This window comes from Salmo salar, chromosome ssa10 (assembly GCF_905237065.1).
Source record: "Salmo salar chromosome ssa10, Ssal_v3.1, whole genome shotgun sequence".
NCBI lineage: Eukaryota > Metazoa > Chordata > Actinopteri > Salmoniformes > Salmonidae > Salmo > Salmo salar.
Window position 1 is genome coordinate 67,165,340 of NC_059451.1, and position 21,798 is coordinate 67,187,137.

Genomic DNA, 21,798 nt, shown 5'->3' on the forward strand with positions numbered 1-21,798 from the left:
TAGTCATGTCGCCGTGTAGTACTGTGCATTTTCCAGAGTCCGTTCTGGACTTGGGGACTGTGAAGAGACCCTTAGTGGTATGTATGTTATGCATTGGTGTCTGAGCTGTGTGCTAGTCGTTGGTGAGCCTGCCCACAGCTGACCCCGCCCCGTTCCTTGTGCCACAGTGAGTGGCTTCTCCATCCCATAGCACATTTGCTCAGCATGGACATGACATTTAACATGAGACACCGGGGACCCTCCCAGTGTGTCATGTAATCACGCAGCGTCTACCGTGCATCGCTCTGCTGCTTAAATACCAGGAACCTCCCCCACACACGCCAGTGCCACAGAAAAGCTGCATCCAGCCAGGGAAGAGGCCAGCCAAAGACATTCCAACTCACATTTCAGTGTTGTTTCCACATCACTTTCACGAAACTAAAACCTTCAAGGTGAGACAACATTGGATTTTGTGATCAAGTAGGCCTAATGGGGAAACGTCGGACAAGATGTTGTGTTTTGGTGAAATTTTGGGAATAATGTCCTGCAGTAGTTGGGTTTATGAAGTGAAATATAAAAGTTTTATAAGGGCATGATCAATGGTCATGTTTTACAGCTGATAGGTTTACGGTGACTTGAGGTTGACTAGGTGGACTTGAACTTGAGAAGTATACTCTGGAGATGGCTTGCGCTCACAAAGAGGGGTGTGTCACATTTATCAATTAGCTAGAAGTTTCTTAAGTTTATTCAGTGATTAGTTTCTAGGAAGCAGATGATCGAAAACTAGATTATCACAAATTGTTGTAAAAGTAGACATACACATTTCCTCCAGTTGCGCAAGTCTTTGAATGTGGAAAAAGTGTGAGAATATGAGGCTCTTGATACAGAGCATTGCGTGTTTGCCAGACTTTTGTGATTTTTCTTTACAGTGGTTCATTTGGGCAACTTCAGTCTGATCAAAACCAGCGAAAAGGTTAGATGTACAGCAATAGTGGTAATTATGGTAACCTAGAGGAAATGTATCTCGCTCTGAATAGTCTACCGCTCCACCTCAATTTGTATGCAGCCTGTTGCTGTATTAAGCATTTTAATTGTTTATGCTAAACATTTTGAATAAGACTAGTAATAGGCCCTAGACCTAATAGTAAATAGGCTGGTTATTGATCAAAGGATACATTTGTGAAATGGCCAACTAGGCTACTGTCCAATAGTACAACATGTCCTTGTTATGGAAGGTCTTAATTATTATCCAGCTTATTTTGCCAATATTTCTAAGCTCTGTACATTTCCACTTATCCACTAAAGTTGACAAATATAGTATATCCTCTATGGGCTAGGTGGGACGCAAGCGTCCCACCCGTGGTGCACTCCATCAACAGCAGGTGCATTTCAAGAGCGGCAAATTTGAATCCAAATAAATGTCAAAATTCAAATTTTTCAAACATACAACTATTTTACACCCTTTGAAAGATAAACATCTCCTTAATCTAACCACGTTTTACGATTTCAAAAAGGTTTCAAGTCAGCACCACAAATTAAATAATTAAAATTAGAAAACATTGGTAAAATATTATATTGTCATTTAAAGAATTATAGATTTACATCTCTTGAACGCAATCAACTTGCCAGATTTAAAAATAACCTTACTGGGAAATCACACTTTGCAATAATCTGAGCACTGCGCCCAGAAAAATACGCGTTGCGATACAGACTAGCCGCCATGTTGGGGAGATCTAAAATCGAAAATACTATGTAAATAATCCATTACCTTTGATTCTCTTCATCAGATGTCACTTCCAGGTATCACAGGTCCATAACGAATGTAGTTTTGTTCAAAAAAGCTCATCATTTATGTCCAAATATCTCCGTCTTGTTAGCACATGATCTAAGCCCGCCGGACTTCACTTCATGAACGAGGGGGAAAAAATATATTTACGTTCGTTCAAACATGTCAAACGTTGTATAGCATAAATCATTAGGGCCTTTTTAACCAGAACATGAATAATATTCAAGGTGGACGAATGCATTCTCTTTTATAACGTATTGGAACGAGGGTACCCAACATGAACTCGCGCGCCAGGTGTCTAATGGGCCATCATCGTTCCATGGCTCTTGTTCGGTCAGATCTCCCTCCAGAAGACTCAAAACACTTTGTAAAGGCTGGTGACATCTAGTGGAAGCAATAGGAAGTGCCAAAATATTCCTCAGCCCCTGTGTTTTTCAATGGCATAGGTTTAAAGGTAATACAACACATCAGGTATCCACTTCCTGTCAGAAAATGTCTCAGGGTTTTGCCTGCCAAATGAGTTCTGTTATACTCACAGACACCATTCAAACAGTTTTAGAAACTTTAGGGTGTTTTCTATCCATATATAATAAGTATATGCATATTCTAGTTACTGGGTAGGATTAGTAACCAGATTCAATCGGGTAAAAAAAATTATCCAGCCGTGCAAATACTGCCCCCTAGCCCCAACAGGTTAAATTACTAATTTGCTAAATTGTTTTATTTCATCTGGGACTGCAACAAACTGACAGATATGAAGAGCTTGCTATATGTTTTCAGACAATAAAAAAAAGGACTAGTTTGTGCCAAGAGCCATGCTCATCTGAGTTGCAATGCATCTTGGTAATGTTAGTTCATTAGCTTTCCTGCATAAGACCACTTGGTTTGAAGTGCGTATGCTTAAATCATAGTTCTGCACTGAGTTTATGCCAACAGACATTGTTTTATAACTTTACTCTGGTAATTAAATAATAGTAGCTGTGGAATGTATTCTTTTAAAGAACTCTAGCATCCACGCCCAAGTGTCTCGTGCCATTGATTATCCTGCACCCTAATCCTAATTGTCACCTCTATGGGGGGGGGGGGACTGAACCATATTTACATTGATGGCATACACAATGCTTTTTTCCTTCTTGGAAGACAAGTTTAAGACCTGTGATCACTTGACATTACTGACTGTGCATTTATATGGCAACATTATGATTACACAGGAAATATGTACAGAGTTGAAGACTCAGTAGCCTGAGTGCTATCATGCCACCTCCTTGTTACTCATTCATTGTCACATTTGGCTTGAAAAATGAGCAATGGATTTAGCAAGAGCACAAACAGATTTGGGACCAGGCTAAAAACGTTGGCCCTGTTCGAATATGCTAAAATGTATTCTTCCTTCTTTCCTCCCAATCCTTACAAAAGTAACTGATCAAACATGATTTTATAGGAATGATATGAAGACTATTTGAACTGGGCCAGTCTCTCATCGCTTTCATGTCAACAACAAGCGGTGTTATATAGTCTTGTTAGGTGTCTTTTATGACACAGCAGAAATACAAATTAGAGGCTGGCAGATTGGCAAGACTTTGACCCAGATGTTTTGAGCAACAGATAGATTGACAGTCAGATAGATTGACAGTCAGAACTGGCACACTGTGGCCTGGGGTGGTTCAGTGGTCTAAGCCACTGCCTCTGGATAACATGTACTGTGCAGTGTACTACCATTGTGAGCATGAGTTTGAATCTGACACACTACTCTAGCACTTTTTGTCTCCCATCTACCTTGTTCTCTATCCAATAAACAAAGAAAAATACAAAGGGAGTGGGACTACCCCACTCCTTAAAGACTGGCACTGCTTGAAGACGAGTTCGTAAATCACATTTTATTTGTCGCATACACACTTAGCAGGTGTTATCGCAGGTGCAGCGACAATCTTATGTTCCTATCAATCAATGCAGTAAATGTCAAATAAGCACACAATAATAACAATTTTAATAAAATCAAACATTTAGTACAGTAGTAGAGTTACTTGATGTGGATAAATAATATGTCAACCTTATTAAAGTGACCAGTGTTAAGTCCCTAAGGTGCAGGGTAGAGTACCCGGTGGTAGCCGGCTAGTGACAGTGACTAAGTGGCAGAGTACAGTCGTGGCCAAAAGTTTTGAGAATGACACAAATATTAATTTCCACAAAGTTTGCTGCTTCAGTGTCTTTAGATATTTTTGTCAGATGTTACTATGGAATACTGAAGTATAATTACAAGTGTTTCATAAGTGTCAAAGATGTGTCATTCTCAAAACATTTGGCCACAACTGTAGGGTACTAGGCAGAGGGCAGGGTACTGAGCGGAGTCCGTCTAGTGGTGGCTGTTTAACAGTCTGATGGCCTGGGGATAGAAGCTGTTTATTAGTCTCTTGGTCCCAGCTTTGATGCACCTGTACTGTCTCCGCCTTCTAGATGGTAGTGGGGTGAACAGGCTGTGACTCGGGTGGCTAAGGTCCTTAATAATCTTCTTGGCCTTCTTACCATATGGGTGACATATGACCTATAACATGAGTATTAAAACCCATGGGCCTTGAGGGTCAGAACACATTAATGACCTACTGTGAACATCTGCTGTGACACTTGACACCAATTGGAGCTTGCTGAGTGCTCGCTGGCATGTCGGTTGCGTTTTCAAGTGCTCTTGTTACCAGCCACGTGCGTTGGCAACAGTGGCTATGAGCATGTCCCAAATGGTACCCTATTTTCTACATAGTGAACTACTTTTGACAAGAGCCATATGGGCCCTCGTCAAAAGTAGTGCACTATATGGGAAATAGGGTGCCATTTGGGACACACTCTCGTTTTCAAGTAAAGTGAATGTCACAGTATACTGTACCGTGGTATATGATAATGTCATCGTGCAACAGTCCTTCACCAGAGGAAGATCAAACGTGAATACCACCGGCTCATTCGACGAGTAGTGAATTAATAGCATGGTAACAGGTGTTTGGTGCCACCACATGGATACACCATACCCTCTCTTCTCTCTTTCCTCTCCCTCTCTCCGTATCTCTCACTCTCTTGTCCACTTTCTTTCTCTCTCGTACAGTACCACTTTCAGTTATTAAAGCTCTAAGTATTCTTTTTACTACTGGATACACCTCTTCTGCAATGGGCAATGTTATGTCGACATCACTTTGTGCAACACTGAGCAATGTACAAAACAGGAACTTATCTTAATGCCCATCCTTTTGAAAGTATTGTTTTTCCAAATTGCACCAATTAATAACTAAATGGCACCCTGTAGTTACTCTTTTATAAAGCTTCTATTGTAGTGGGCATTTTCATGTTATAAAGAAGCAGGACACAACATGGCTACCTATATTGCTCATTGATTTCACAGCCACAGAATCTACTGTGTTTCGGTATTAGACTCTCTCCCTTTCTTTATACACTCTGTAGTCTCTGGTATAGGCCTAATCTTGTGCTCCATGCTGACAAAGGAACAACCAGCCCCTCCAGTGTGTGAGCTCAGTCCTCAGATCTCCAACATAATCTAGGTAGAATCAGGAATTCCCCATGGAAGCTGTCTCGGTCCCTTCCTTTTTTCAATATTTACTAACGACATGCCACTGGCTTTGAGTAAAGCCAGTGTGTATATGTATGCGGATGACTCAACACTATACACGTAAGCTGTGTGCTAAGCCTTTGAGAGAGGGAATATGATTTTGATAGCTGGCACTGGTCTGAATGACTCGACTGCCCCCGCATGGAGAGAAAGAGAACTGTGTTTTTTATTGAATGTATCGAAATTTGAAATTCCTTTTGCGCAGGAATATTTTCTGTCATAATTAAGATCTGTACATGCCTGTGTCCATATTCACACAATGCTGGAGTAGCTAAGTCATCAAGGTGATGTGGTGATGTAAACAGGCCCCTACTAGCACTTACCCTTATTCTCCCCGAACGAGGAAGAATAAATAACGCCCTTGATGCAATCGCCACCCCATAATAGTGAGCCATAGCAACCAGAAACAGGTCCAGGCAGATGGTGGGAGATAGATAAGCATTGCTATGGAGACCCAGCATCGCTGTCGGTCGAACGGAAGATAAGGATTGGATAATGGCCTGCAGAGTTGGGCAAAATAACTTACTGTTAGCAACAAAGACATTATTAATATGATTTGAATATGATAAAAGGAAAGTAATTGAGTTGAAAATGCCTTGTTACTAAACAATGTGGGGATGATAACGCCATAGAAAAGATAATAAACCTCATGCTTTTATATTTTTTTAAAGCTGACAATATCCAGTTCATAGTAGCCTCTGAACTGACAGAAACTAATAATGTTATAGTATTAATAATACAAAATAAATATATACACTACCAGTCAAACATTTTTTAACACCTCATTCAATGGTTGTTTTTATTTTTACTATTTTCTACATTGTAGAATAATAGTGAAGACATAAAAACTATGAAATAACATATATGGAATCATGTAGTAACCAAAAAAAGTGTTAAACAAATATATTTTATATTTGAGATTCTTCAAATAGCCTCCCTTTGCCTTGATGACAGCTTTGCACACTCTTGGCATTCTCTTAACCAGTTTCATGAGGTAGTCACCTAGAATGCATTTCAATTAACAGGTGTGCCTTCTTAAAAGTACATTTGTGGAATGTCTTTCCTTCTTAATGTGTTTGAGCCAATCAATCAGTTGTCTGTGACAAGGTAGGTGTGGTATACAGAGGATAGCCATAATTGGCAAAAGACCAAGGTGACCATATTATGGCAAGAAGAGCTCAAATAAGCAAAGAGAAACTTGAATGTTTCTTCAAGTGCAGTTGTAAAATCCATCAAGCGCTTTGATGAAACTGGTTCTCATGAGGACTGCCACAGGAAAGAAAGACCTAGAGTTACCTCTGCTGCAGAGGATAAGTTCATTAGAGTTATCAGCCTCAGCAATTGCAGCCCAAATAAATGCTTCACAGAGTTCAAGTAACAGACACATCTCAACATCAACTGTTCAGAGGAGACTGCATGAATCAGGCCTTCATGGTCAAATTGCTGCATAGAAACCACTACTAAAGGACACCAATAAGAAGAAGAGACTTGCTTGGGCCAAGAAACACATGCAATGGAACTCAGACTGGTGGAAATGTGTCCTTTGGTCTGGAGTCCAAATTGGAGATTTTTGGTTCCAACCACCATGTCTTTGTGAGACACGGTGTGGGTTAAGGGATGATCTCCACATGTGTATTTCCCACCGTTAAGCATGGAGGAGGTGGTGTTATGGTGTGGGGGTGCTTGGCTGGTTACACTGTCTGTGATTGATTTAGAATTCAAGGCACACTTAACCAGCATGGCTACTACAGCATTCTACAGTGATACGCCATCCCATCTGGTTTGGGCTTAGACGGACAATCATTTGTTTTTCAACAGGACAATGACCCAACACACCTCCAGGGTGTGCAAGGGCTATTTGACCAAGAAGGAGAGTGATGAAGTGTTGCATCAGATGACCTGGCCTCCACAATCCCCCGACCTCAACCAATTTGGGATGGTTTGGGATGAGTCGGACCGCAGAGTGAAGGAAAAGCAGCCAACACTAGGCCTATAGGCTATGCCTACACTCCATTGTATGCCTCTTGAGTAAATCTGAGATGAAAAAACATCAGGCTATTCCGTTAAAACAACTAGATTCTACGTGCACATTGAAATCAAAATTCACTGTCCTTTTGTGAGGTGCAGCCGGGAACTAGTTCTGTAAGATGGCGAGTGGTGGGGTCGATAAACCAAGAGGATTCCCCATCATCATTTAAATCTACAGTTTGCGAACATTTTGGCCTCCCAGAAGATTACAACAGCGTTGGAGAGTGTTCCCACTGCTCAACGAGAATAGCCTAAGCAGCTGCCAACACCTCAAACATGCTGTAGGGGCATGGACTATACAAGGTGTCGAAAGCGTTCCACAGGGATGTTGGCCAATGCTTCCCACTGTTGTGTCAAGTTGGCTGGATATCCTTTAGGTGGTGGACCATTCTTGATACACACGGGAAACTGTTGAGTGTGAAAAACCTAGCAGCGTTGCAGTTCTTGACACAAACAAGATCGCCTGCCACATCTTCAATTTAAGCCTACTAGAGAGCGTGTGCCCTCAGGCCTGGAGGGAAGCAAAAGTCATTCCCCTACCTAATAATAGTAAAGTACACCTTACCAGCTCAAACAGCCGACCAATCAGCCTGTTACCCTTAGTAAACGTTTGGAAAAAATTGTGTTTTACCAGATACAATGCTATTTTACAGTAAACAGATATCAGACTTTCAGCATGCTTATAGGGAAGTACATGCAACAAGCACATCACTTACACAAATGACTGATGATTGGCTGAGAGAAATTGACAAAAATATTGTGGGGGCTGTTTTGATAGAGTGCTTTTGATATTATTTGGGACAAATCATTCACTAAACCTCAACTAAAACTTGTAATGAATAAGGTGGAAATTGAGTAAGTTGAGGTGACTAAACTGCTTGGAGTAACCCTGGATTGTAAACTGTCATGGTCAAAACATATTGATACAACAGTAGCTAAGATGGGGAGAAGTCTATCCATAATAAAGCGTTGCTCTGCCTTTTAACAACACTATCAACAAGGCAGGTCCTAAAGGCCCTAGTTTTGTCACACCTAGACTACTGTTCAATCGTTGAGTCAACTGCCACAAAGAGAGACTAATGAAAATTACAATTGGCTCAGAACAGGGCAGCACAGCTGGCCAGTAAATGTACACAGGGAGCTAACATTAATGATATGCAAGTCAATCTCTCATGACTCAAAGTGGAGGAGAGATTGACTTCATCACTACTTATTTTTGTAAAAAGTGTTGACAAGCTGAATGCACCAAGCTGTCAGTTTAAACTACTAGCAAACAGCTCAGACACCCATGCATACCCCACAAGACATGCCACCAGAGGTCTCTTCACAATTCCCAAGTCCAGAACAGACCAGTGGTGGAAAGTTTCTAAAACTGTTTGAATGGTGTCTGTGAGTATAACAGAACTCAAATGGCAGGTCAAAACCTGAGAGATTCCTTTACAGGAAGTGGCCTGTCTGACCATTTCTGGAACTTCTTTGCCATCTCTATCTTTTACTAAGGATCTCTGCTCTAACGTGACACTTCCTACGTCGTCCATAGGCGCCCAGAGCCCGGGAAAAACCTGAATGTCGTCATCCCAGCCCCAGGCTGAAACACATTATCGCCTTTCTCAAGTGGCCGATCAAGGGACTTTGGGCTTAGGCGCGTGACCTGGCCGCCCCCGTCTTTGTGATTTTTTCCTCTGTTTGCCGAAAAGGAGATTCCCGGTCGGAATATTATCGCTTTTCTACGAGAATAATGGCATAAAAATTGATTTTAAACAGCGGTTGACATGCTTCGAAGTACGGTAATGGAATATTTAGAATTTTTTTGTCACGAATTGCGCCATGCGCGTGACCCTTCTTTACCATTTCGGATAGTGTCTGGAACGCACTAACAAAACGCCGCTATTCGGATATAACGATGGATTATTTTGGACCAAACCAACATTTGTTATTAAAGTAGCAGTCCTGGGAGTGCATTCTGACGAAGACAACAAAAGGTAATCAAACTTTTATAATAGTAAATATGATTATGGTGAGTGCTAAACTTGCCGGGTGTCTAAATAGCTAGCCCGTGATGCCTGGGCTATGTACTTAGAATATTGCAAAATGTGCTTTCACCAAAAGCTATTTTAAAATCGGACATATCGAGTGCATAGAGGAGGTCTGTATCTATAATTCTTAAAATAATTGTTATGCTTTTTGTGAACGTTTATCGTGAGTAATTTAGTAAAATGTTAGCGAATTCCCCGGAAGTTTGCGGGGGGTATGCTAGTTCTGAACGTCACATGCTAATGTCAAAAGCTGGTTTTTGATATAAATATGAACTTGATTGAACAAAACATGCATGTATTGTATAACATAATGTCCTAGGGTTGTCATCTGATGAAGATCATCAAAGGTTAGTGCTGCATTTAGCTGTCTTCTGGGTTTTTGTGACATTATATGCTAGCTTGAAAAATGGGTGTCTGATTATTTCTGGCTTGGTACTCTGCTGACATAATCTAATGTTTTGTTTTCGTTGTAAAGCCTTTTTGAAATCGGACAGTGTGGTTAGATTAACGAGAGTCTTGTCTTTAAATAGCTGTAAAATAGTCATATGTTTGAGAAATTGAAGTAATAGGATTTTTAAGGTTTTGAAAATCGCGCCACAGGCTTCAAGTGGCTGTTACGTAGGTGGGACGAATTCGTCCCGCCTAGCCCAGAGAGGTTAAGTAAAAATACTTTAAAGTACTACTTAAGTAGTTTGTTGGGGTATCTATACTACTTATATTCTTGACAACTTTTACTTCACTACATTAGTAAAGAGAATATTATACTTTTTACTCTTTACAGTTTCCCTGCCACCCGAAAGTACTAGTTACATTTTGAATGCTTAGCAGGACAGGAAAATTGTCAAATTCACACACTTATCAAGAGAACATCCCCGGTCATCCCTAATGCCTCCGATTTGGCAGACTCACTAAACACAAACGCTTAGTTTGTAACTGATGTCCGAGTGTTGAAGCCCGTCTATCCGTAAATTTAAAAAACAAGAAAGTCACTGCTTAATATAAGGAATTTTAAATTATTTATACTTGTACTTTTACTTTTGATACTTAAGTATATTTGAGTGATTACATTTACTTTTGATACTTAAGTACATTTTAAACAAATACTTTTAGACGTTTACTCAAGTAGTATTTTAGTCAGTGACTTTCACTTTTACTTGAGTCATTTTCTATGAAGGTATCTTTACTTTTACTAAAATATGACAATTGGGTACTTTTTCCACCACTGGAACAGACTATGGAAAGCACACAGTACTACATAGAGCCATGACTACATGGAACTCTATTCCACATCAGGTAACTGATGCAAGCAGTAGAAAAAACATCTTATGGCACAGCAGGGACTGTGAAGAGAGACACACACACATACACACACACACACACACACACACACACACACGCAGACTCTACACATATAAAATTGTTGTATGGTGTTATTATACATTTTGTATTGTATATATGTAGTGGCGTAATAATGTTATATTATGTACTGATTTATCTTTTATTTTATGTGTAATGAAAGTGCGTTTGGACCCCAGGAAGAGTAGCTGCTGCATGGCAGTAGCTAATGGGGATCCCTAATACAAATACTGCCATAACCTGTTCAAAGGCACTTAAATCTTTTGTCTTGCCCATTCACCCACTGAGGCTTAAAAATCCTTTAACCTGTCTCCTCCCCTTCATCTACACGGATTGAAATGGATTTAACAGGTGACATCAATAAGGGATCATCGCTTTCACCTTCATTGACCTGGTCAGTCTAATTCATGGAAAGATATTCTCAGTGTATAACACCATATTAAGGTGTGGGACGTTCGCTGTATTAAATGAACAAAAGCAAGTCTATTTTGCTCCAGCAGCTGGCATATTATGTCCGTTAACAATTAACCTGTGGGAACATGGCGGCTATCAACACCCGACAACAGAAAGAGTTGCCCACTACTATACGAGAGATTGTTCGTGAGGAAAGTGCCTCTGCCCTAAACTTGCAATTAAGCCAGTAAATTAAATCGCTTGCACTGCTCACTTCTATAGTGGACACCTACTCAACAAAGGTGGAAAGTTTGGAGACAGCGGCAAATGTGACCGAGTGGTGACTCCATGACTTGGAAATTATTCTCCTAAAAACTTCAACAGAATAACTCAAATCATTCCTGTAAATTCAGTGTCCCCGTCACAGGACTTGAAACTGGTGTGGAGGCGGGAATCTTTTCTATGAACTGTTTGGGCAGTAGAAGTTGGGTCCAATGCCACTGATAAACATTGCGCAACGCACGGGTCCTCTCTATAACGTATCCCGGTGTTTGATTGTACTTGTCCACAGTTTTTAAGTCAAGTGGCAAAGTGTTCGCCTTGCAGCTGAATCGGCAGCTCTGACCTATGTGGAGAAGAAATAGAGGGCGACCTACAACGAGTTGAGATCCCAGCTACACAAGCTACACAAGCTAAACCTGAGATGCCGCTTCATCCACTCTGCAAAATGTATTTTCATCTTTCAGAATACAACACACACACTTTCAACTGCCAATGAGGCTCAAGACTTCTTTGAGAATTACATCAAGCCCAACACACAAGAGGACGAGCCGACAGATCTAGGTTAACCCCAGTTTGACTGGGTCAATATTCAGGTATGCTATCTATGCACAATCACACAGCCTAGCCTATGGATGTGATGCTGCCCTCAGCATAAGACAATTATGAGGACACCCCATCAACTGGGTAAAAGGAACACGACCAATGGGTGAGTTTTCCTGTGGGTCCTGTTTTTTGTTTCACATCCATGGGCTTATTAACACTAAAGATAACAATTACATCATTAATAATACATTAAACATATAAAAAAAATGGCAACGCCAGCTATTATCTCTTGGAATTTGAAAGGCCTTACTAGTCCGATCAAATATTCCAGCAGTCTTGATATCCTAGGCTAAATATATATTATATATAGAAACCATATTAACATAGCAATGCTCCAAGGAACACATCTGTTCCAAAAGGACACACATAGAAGAAACCATTTGTACAAACTAGCTTCTTTTTCATCAGCCACAAACAAAACTAAAGCTGTAATCATAATGATATATAAGTTACTCAAAAGCACCATCTTGGGTGAAAGTGAAAACCACGAAAGCAGAATCACTTTCCTTAAACGTATCCATAATGGAAAGGGCAGCACCATGGTGTAGCTGGAGGAGAGCTAGTTTCCGTCCTCCTCTGTGTACATTGACTTCAATACAAAACCTAGGAGGCTCATGGTTCTCACCCACTTCCATAGACTTACACAGTAATTATGACATCTTCCGGAGGAGGTCCTCCAACCTATCAGAGATCTTGCAGCATGAGTTGACATGTTGTCCATCCAATCAAAGGATGACTCTAGTACTAAAAGCATAAGCTACAGCTATCTAGCACTGCAGTGTATAAAATGAGGTGAGTAGTTCAATCAAAGCGAGAGAAAGATAATAGTTGAACAGTTTTGAACAAATTTCTTTAAAAATTAAGGAGAAGCTAGCTAATACAGCTAGCTAGTTTAGTGTATTCAAACACCCGGCTAAAACAGAAAGGGATGGTATTTTAACTAGCTGGCTATGCCTATCCAACACTGTAGCTCTTCTAAGTCAAGGTAAGCTTTTGGTGTAATTAATTTATTGCCACTGGGGCCCACCGGTGTAACTGCTAAACTGCTTGCTGACTGTACACTGTACTGCATGATTGTAAAGAAAGGAAAGGGGGATACCTAGTCAGTTGTACAACTGAATGCCTTCAACTGAAATGTGTCTTCCGCATTTTACCCAACCCCTCTGAATCAGAAGTAATGGGAGGCTGCCATAATCGACATCCACGTCTTCGGCGCCCAGGGAACAGTGGGTTAACTGCCTTGGTCAGGGGCAGAAGAACAGATTGTAGCAGGTTTACTAATGCGTGAGTTTTAGTAGCTTTGTTGACTAGTTATGACATTAGCTAATATGATGTAGGCTGTACGTAGCGGTTAGATATTATGAAGGTTTGGCTTGGAAAGGTTTTTTCGCCTGGTCACAGACAGCTGATGTGTTGTGCACTGAAGTCCACAAGCAAAGGGGAAAGGTGAGAAGTGGAGAACGCATAGATGCAAGGAGGAATTCTACAATGAGCAAAATGATCATGATGTTTGTATGTGGCTGCTATGAAAGTGAACTGTGTTTGCGTGTGATCAGGGGTGTATTTATTCTGTCGATTGTGTTGAAAAACCTGTGTTGTAAACTTTCATTCATAGGCTAGGTTGTAGCAACCTCATGATGGAAAATGTGAGTATCATGAAGTAGCCTAAGTCCATCGATGTTACATTGAGCTGGATGAATGGAATTCAATATGCTGTAATAAAACATTTAAAAAGAGGCCATGCTCATGAAAGAAATTGCCCTTCCTCATCTAAAACGTCACTGAATTTGACATATGAGCTTGTCTGACCACCATGCTTGCTAATGCAAACTTAAAATGTCAATCTCCTAAAAAAAGCCACAAGATGGCTTTTCATCGTTTCACTATTACTAAATCCTACCTTTTGTGATCAATTTGAAATTGTAATAAATGAATTCATAACGATCAATAAAAATTGTTGATGACCTGGCGGAGGATTTCCTTGCAGAGGGACATCAGGGATTGTAACATACTCTGTTTCACGGAAACAGTTGAGTACAGCCAGTTGAGTTCTCAGTTCATTGCGCAGACAGGAATAAATATCTCTCCGGGAAGAAGAAGAAGGGGGTGTATGTTTCATGATTAACTACTCATGGTGTGATTGTGATAACATACAGGAACTCAAGTCATTTTTCACCCAACTTAGAATACCTCACTATCAAATGCCGACCATATTACCTCCCAAATTAATTATTTTGGTTATAGTCACAGCCGTGTATATTCCCCCTCAAGCTGATACCACAACGGCCCTCAAAGGACTTCACGCAAACTGGAAACCACATATCCTGAGGCCGCATTTATTGTAGCTGGGGATTTTAACAAAGGAAATTTGAGAAAAACACTACAGAAGTTCTATCAACAAATTGACTGTAGTACTCGCGCTGTTAAAACACTCGACCACTGCTACTCCAACTTCCGGGATGCCTACAAGGCCCTCCCCCGACCTTACTTCGGCAAATCTGATCAGGACTCCATTTTGCTCCTCCCTTCCTCTAGGCAGAAACTCTAGCAGGAAGTACCCGTGCTGAGCACTATTCAACGCTGGTCTGACCAATCGGAATCCACGTTTCAAGATTGTTTTGATCATGCGGACTGGGATATGTTCTGGGTAGCCTCCGAGAATGACATTGACGTATATACTGATATGGTGACTGAGTTTATCAGGAAGTGTATAGGAGATGTTGTACACACTGGGACTATTGAAACCTACCCTAACCAGAAACCCTGGATAGATGGCAGCATTTGCACAAAACTGTAAGGGCAAACCATCCATAGCAAGGTGACTGGGAATAAGGGCAAAGGGCAAACCAACCTGCATTCACGGTAAAAGCTGCATGTCAGCTCAATCGGAAATTAACTTTAAATTGATGTTGCGGAATCTATAATGCTTCAGCTTAGAAAATGTTTTGAAAAAGGTTAACAATCTATGCTTGAGTTATTTGACCATGTCAAGAAAAAGAAAACAACCTAAGAATAACAATAGGTTTCACAGCTTTGTGATCATCTAATAATAATAATATATTGGATTTATATAGTGTCTTTCTACGAACTGAGGTACTCAAACTGCTTTACATAGTAAGGGGGAAACTCACCTTATCCACCACCATGATGATGCACGCAACCATTTTGTGCCAGAATGCTCACCACACATTAGCTAGCATGGTGGAGAGGCGTGGAGTGATGTACATTATACCAATGAATTTATTTTTTGAGTTGTATTAGCAGTTATTTGTATTAGCAGTAGAGAAAAGTAGGTACCAGAGCACAGTGCTGTTTCTTGCTCTGAGAGGATGTACTGAAAGAAAGCTGAGGGGATCAGACTGACCCTCTCTCTTCCTCTTTATGTCTCTCAGATGACCACCAAGGAGAAGCTGATCACCCATGTCTTGGTTGGTGAGCCCGTTGGCTCCCGAAGCAAGGTGACAGTGGTTGGCGTCGGCATGGTTGGCATGGCCTCCGCAGTCAGCGTCCTGCTCAAGGTAAGACCGATGGAGGGATGGATGGAGGTGGTAAGGTGTGATCAGGGTTGGGTATGTTACTTTCTAAATGTAATCCGTTACAGTTACTAGTGTCCCAAATTTTGATCAGTAACGTACCTTTTGGATTACAAACTCAGTAACGTAATCTGATTACTTTTAGATTACTTTCCCTTACGAGGCATTAGAATACAAAAATGAATATTACCAATTGAACGACATCTATTGCAGAGTTTACATAGCTGGCCATAAATGGATGTTACATATGAATTTATGGGTTGCTTATGTAGGCTTATTTTAACCCATTGCTTTCTACTACAGATACTATATTTTTACATAAAAAACATTGTCAGATTTCCAGTCATTCCAATGACTTTGATATCACTTGATCTTTAAGAATAGGTCTTGGAAATATTGAAATATAGATTTGCCATAAGCCAACAATTAAGAACTAAGATCTGACTTCCATAGAGTGGAGTTTTGTCAGCTAAGGACTTATTAGCCTACTCTGTTAATTTTTTTGTCATGGAGGACTGATTGGGCTCATTGCTTAAAGTTGAAAAATAAATGCTGCTCTCATGGAATGGCATGCTTTAAGAACTACCGAAAAGTGCAATTTGCACATAGAAATGTATTGATGTCATATGCTGCATTTGCTATAGGCCTATTGTTTACATTTTTGTTGGTGACACTTTGATATCTAGATAATAAGGTCAGACACACCCTTGGGACTGTTAAACGTTTGCATGCCAACAGTACTTACGCACCTCTGGACAGAGTGTCAGCAGTCAATCTCTTTTGTTTTCTCACAGCAAAGTCCTTGGAAGTCATCAGCCACTCAGACTTGCTAAAATACTTCAAACCAGAATGTGGCAGCATTGTTTGGCAATGCATTTCGGTTCATATTGCTCATGGTCTAGATTCCAAGCTATCTGCGCTGTTGTTGCTATTTTGTAGAAAACCCTTGTTGATACTAGCCAGATGGTCACAGCTAGATAACTTGAAAAGGATAGCCACACACACTAGGAGCTCTGATGCAATAATTTAATAACCTAATAACCCACGTTTTCCACAGACAAGCTGTCTTCATCAGGGTATAACAACAAACCCTGCAGGTCACTAGTTTATATAGTTTCAAAGGACACACAGGTGTCTGTAATCATGGCCGGGTGTGGCTTGATTGGTTAATTTACAGATGTAAATAGAACATGTAAAAAACATGAATGGATAGCATACAATCATAGATACAATTTGGCTACATAGGCCTACAAAAATGTACAATGGATAGTAAAATCACAATAAGGTCAAGATTGGGTTCAGATCAAAGTCTACGTTGAGACCGAAAAGAGCAAGGGTCTTTAAATTAAAGATCCAGGCAGCCTCTCGTTTTAACAATAAATTGTCAAGGTCACCCCCTAGAAAGGGTGACGTGTTCGATGCCGATATAACGTAGGGACGAAATGGAGTGGTTCGCTTCCAAAAAGTAGGCTGCAACTGGATACGTCGAGTTTTTGCACCTAATGGTGCTACGATGCTCCGAGATTCTTACTTTTAATTTGCGCTTCATTTTACCCACGTCATTTTACCTATAAGGATCATTCATGACATGGGGTTAGCATATAGTGGTGCACTCCATGTCTGAAATGTACTGTATATTTTATTTTATGTTGTGGTAAAATGGAGTGGATTTGTAGGGCCAGTTTCCCTGGACACAGATTAAGCCTTGTCTGGGACTAACAAGCAGTTTCTATGGTGAAATTGCTTTTAGGCTAAGATTTAGCCTTCATCTTGTGTCCGGGAAACCGGCCTCTTAATTATATCCATATCCTTTTCTATATGGATTATATTCCTCAACCCTAACAAGCCTTGTGTTGACCAGGACCTGTGCGATGAGCTGTGCCTAATTGATGTGATGGAGGAAAAGCTGAAGGGTGAGGTCATGGACCTACAGCATGGCAGCCTCTTCTGCAAGACCCACAAGATCGTGGGCGATAAGGGTGAGTGAGGAGTCATACAGTTATGCGCACACACTAACACACACACACACGCACAAACAAATTGTGTGCACTCACACAAAGACAGACGCACAAACGAGTTGTGCACACACAAAGACACAAACAAGTTGTGCACACACACACTGATTTGTTGTGGGGGTGCTCGGAACCCTAGGTTGTATTTGTGTGTGTTTAATGTGCATCTTACCTTGAGTTGTACCTTGAGTTGCCCACTGTTATATAATCGAACCCTGGTTACAGTGTGTGTGTGTGTGTCCTCCCCCACTCCAGACTACAGTACAACCGCCCACTCCAAGGTGGTGGTGGTCACCGCCGGTGCTCGTCAGCAGGAGGGCGAGAGTCGTCTGAACCTGGTGCAGCGCAACGTCAACATCTTCAAGTTCATCATCCCCCAGATCGTCAAGTACAGCCCCAACGCTATCCTGCTGGTCGTCTCCAACCCCGGTACAAGAGGAGGGCGGGAGGGAGTAAATAGGTTAAACATGATCCAGTGACTTGATCATTACTCTAGCATTGTGCAAAGTCATTGACAGGTTTGAATAAGATGTTAGTGCTGGCCTGCTCACTCCGTAGCTCTCCAGGCCCATGTTATGTTATCAGGAAAAACGGCATGGTCTTTTTGCTGACAACTACGGTCCATACTCCAATCAGCAAAGTCAACGCTGGCTATATAGTGAACATTTATACATATGAAAATGTAATTTAAGGGGTATGGTTAAGGTTAGGGTTTGTTTTCTTAACTCAAATTGTGATAACATTTGTAACCCCCCCTTCTCCTTTCTCTCCTCTGCCTATCCCAGTTGACATCCTGACCTACGTGGCCTGGAAGCTGAGCGGTTTCCCCCGTCACCGCGTCATCGGTTCCGGCACCAACCTGGACTCCGGTCGTTTCCGCCACCTTATGGGCGAGAAGCTGCACCTTCACCCCTCCAGTTGCCACGGCTGGATCATTGGAGAGCACGGAGACTCCAGTGGTATGTGGCTATGGCTTTAAATCCACTCTGGAACCGTCTCTCTGTCCATACCATATTGTGGAAAACCTTCATGGACATTGGTCTATGACAGAAAGGTAACTGACTGGATACCTGTCTCTTCCCTTACTCAAAGTGCCGGTATGGAGTGGCGTGAACGTTGCTGGTGTTTCCCTGAAGGGCCTAAACCCACACATGGGCACAGACGCAGACAAGGAGGACTGGAAGCATCTCCACAAGATGGTGGTCGATGGGTGAGTCTTATAAACTGTTCAACTACACTACATTACCAAACGTACGTGGACACCTGCTCATCAAACATCTCAATCCAAAATCATGGGCATTAATATGAAGTTGATGCCCCGTTTGCTGCTATGACAGCTTCCACTCTTCTGGGAAGGCTTTCCACAAGATGTCGGAACATTGCTGCGGGGACTTGCTTCCATTCAGCCACAAGAGCATTAGTGAGGTCGGGCAGCAGATGTTGGACGATTAGCCCAGGGTCGCAGTCTAAGTCAGGGCTCTGTGCCGCCCAGTCAAGTCCTTCTACACCGATCTCGACAAACCATTTCTGTACGGACCTTGCTTTGTGCACAGGGGCATTGTCATGGTGAAATAGGAAAGGGCCTTCCTCAAACTATTGCCAGAAAGTTGGAAGCACAGAATCGTCTAGAATGTCATTGTATGCTGTAGCGTTAAGATTTCCCTTCACTGGAACTATGGGGCCTAGCCCGAGTCATGAAAAACAGCTCCAGACCATTATTCCTCCACCAAACTGTACAGTTGGCACTATGCATTGGGGCAGGTAGCGTTCTCCTGGCATCCGCCAAACCCGTCAGACTGCTAGATGGTGAAGTGTGATTCATCACTCCAGAGAATGCGATTCCACTACTCCAGAGTCCAATGGCAGTGAGCTTTACACCACTCCAGCCGACGCTTGACATTGCGCATGGTGATCTTAGGGTTGTGTGGCTGCTCGGCCATGGATAGCCATTTCATGAAGCTCCCGACAAACAGTTCTTGTGTTGACGTTGCTTCCAGAAGCAGTTTGGAACTGGGTAGTCAGTGTTGCAACCGAGGACACACAATTTTTACACGCTACATGCTTCAGCACTCATCGGTCCCATTCTGTGAGCTTTTGTGGCCTACCACTTCGCGGCTGAGCCGTTGTTGCTCCTAGATGTTTTCACTTCACAATAACAGCACTTACAGTTGACCAGGGCAGCTTTAGCAGGGCAGAATCTCCTATGGAGATTGCATTGCTGGCTGTGTGCTCGATTTTTGTCATCAACAGGTGTCACTGAAATAGCCAAATCCACTAATTTGAAGGGGTGTCCACATACTTGTGCATATATAGTGTACATCTGTCGAGGGTCGTTTTAAAAAGGAAAATGACCATTTCTTCTTGGACAAGTTCCGATAGATACCGCCCCTTTCCCACCGAAAAATAGATTCTTAGTCCAGGATTAGGCCTAATTGGAAAGTGGTCCTTAGAGTTTTACTCCAAATGAATCCATAAATAACAATAATGGAAGTAGAGAATAAATGACTTCACTCCCAGTCAAATCCAATAGAGCTTGGAGGAATAAGGATGGAATTTGGCCCTAAGCTAAGAGCCAGAAACATGCTGGAACTAGTCAGTACTTACTGTGCTACGCCATTGTGTTACGTGTTTACTGCACCTGGCATCTAGGTCTAAAGCAGTTAAGTTGTTGATATGCAACGCTGCAGACTGTGAAGGTATAACTATTAATTACAAGTAATTCACAACCCACTTTATAACTAGTTAAGGGCATTTGTCCCTGCTGTTTTCTAAATGTATTTTCCTGTATTAGTTCATTCACAATAGGAAAAACTATACACTTTTCCTACGAAATTACAGTTTAAATGTGTTATAAACTCCTCTCCTCGTGTCTCTCTCTGTCATATAGTGCCTATGAGGTCATCAAGCTGAAGGGTTACACCTCCTGGGCTATCGGCATGTCTGTCGCTGACCTGGTTGAGAGCATCCTGAAGAACCTCCACAAAGTTCACCCCGTGTCCACCCTGGTCAAGGTAAGAATCCATCTGCCATGCTCTACATGTGCCTTGATGCCAAACATTTACATTTTTCATTTTATAGCAGACAGTCTTATCCATGGTGACTTACAGGGAGTGCATTAATTTTGATACTACCATACTACTCGTAGCTAAGAGTGTGCTGAATCCATAACACTCCTGATGGTTCCAATCAGGGGAAGAATACAGTAGAGTAGATGGTATAATGTATTACCAAACGGGCCAAAAACCTTTAGGTCTAAGAGGGTTTAAAGAAAATCGATGGATCTTTGGTTGTTGTAGCATAGCAGTAGGAGAACTCAACTTGAATGAAGACAGTCAGCACTCACAAATAAAGTATTTATATGAATGTTTTTCAAGAAAACTATTTGCTACACTGTATACCTAATGTGTGTTATGACTGAAGATGTAAGGATTAAGTTGGCTCTTTATACATAAATACAGACATATCTGATATATATTGCTTTATTTGGACCAACCATAGTCAAACAGGTCAAGGTCACAGATGTATGGACTTGAGACACACACTAATATTACACCCACCGCCACTCCACCTGTGATCCATCCCTAATCAGACTCTCTTCTTCCCTCCCTCTCAGGGGATGCACGGTGTGAAAGACGAGGTGTTCCTCAGTGTGCCATGCGTGCTGGGCAACAGTGGTCTGACCGACGTCATCCACATGACCCTGAAGCCCGAGGAAGAGAAGCAGCTAATCAACAGCGCCGAGACCCTGTGGGGCGTGCAGAAAGAGCTTACATTGTAAAGCAGAGTGTTAATTTTATCAGCAATGAGACAAAATACTCAAATCACCTATTTTTCCCCAGACTAAAACTAATGATAACGAGATGCCCTGAAAAACTATGACAAATACAAATTATTTTTCATTTTAGTCTATGAAAATGTGACAAGAATTCCACGTGAGGCTATAATGGACATTCATGGTCAACTGATAACTAAAAGTAACGAAGGATGAAATTACCAAAAAAAGAACCCTTGTAAAGAGCCCCCTGTGCCATCTGGATATACTTACGATACAATTTACGCCACCAACCAAATAAAATTACCAGGATGATGAAACAACCAATCTGTTTTCTCTCTCCGTGTGTGCACGTGCTATGCCTGTATGGTAGTTGTGTTTACATGTTAGAATTGCAGCCGATTCAGC

At 41.6% G+C, this 21,798-nt stretch overlaps 1 protein-coding gene across 1 annotated transcript; it reads left to right on the top strand.

The window, feature by feature from the left end:
* The first annotated feature begins 336 nt into the window (after positions 1-336).
* ldha (lactate dehydrogenase A4) lies at positions 337-21,717 on the top strand. The gene is given in 8 exon segments (NM_001139642.1): positions 337-431; positions 15,466-15,591; positions 17,468-17,585; positions 17,874-18,047; positions 18,404-18,577; positions 18,711-18,828; positions 20,506-20,629; positions 21,232-21,717. Coding segments are annotated over 7 exon segments (999 nt in total). The 5' UTR covers positions 337-431; the 3' UTR covers positions 21,397-21,717.
* The last annotated feature ends 81 nt before the right edge of the window (positions 21,718-21,798 follow it).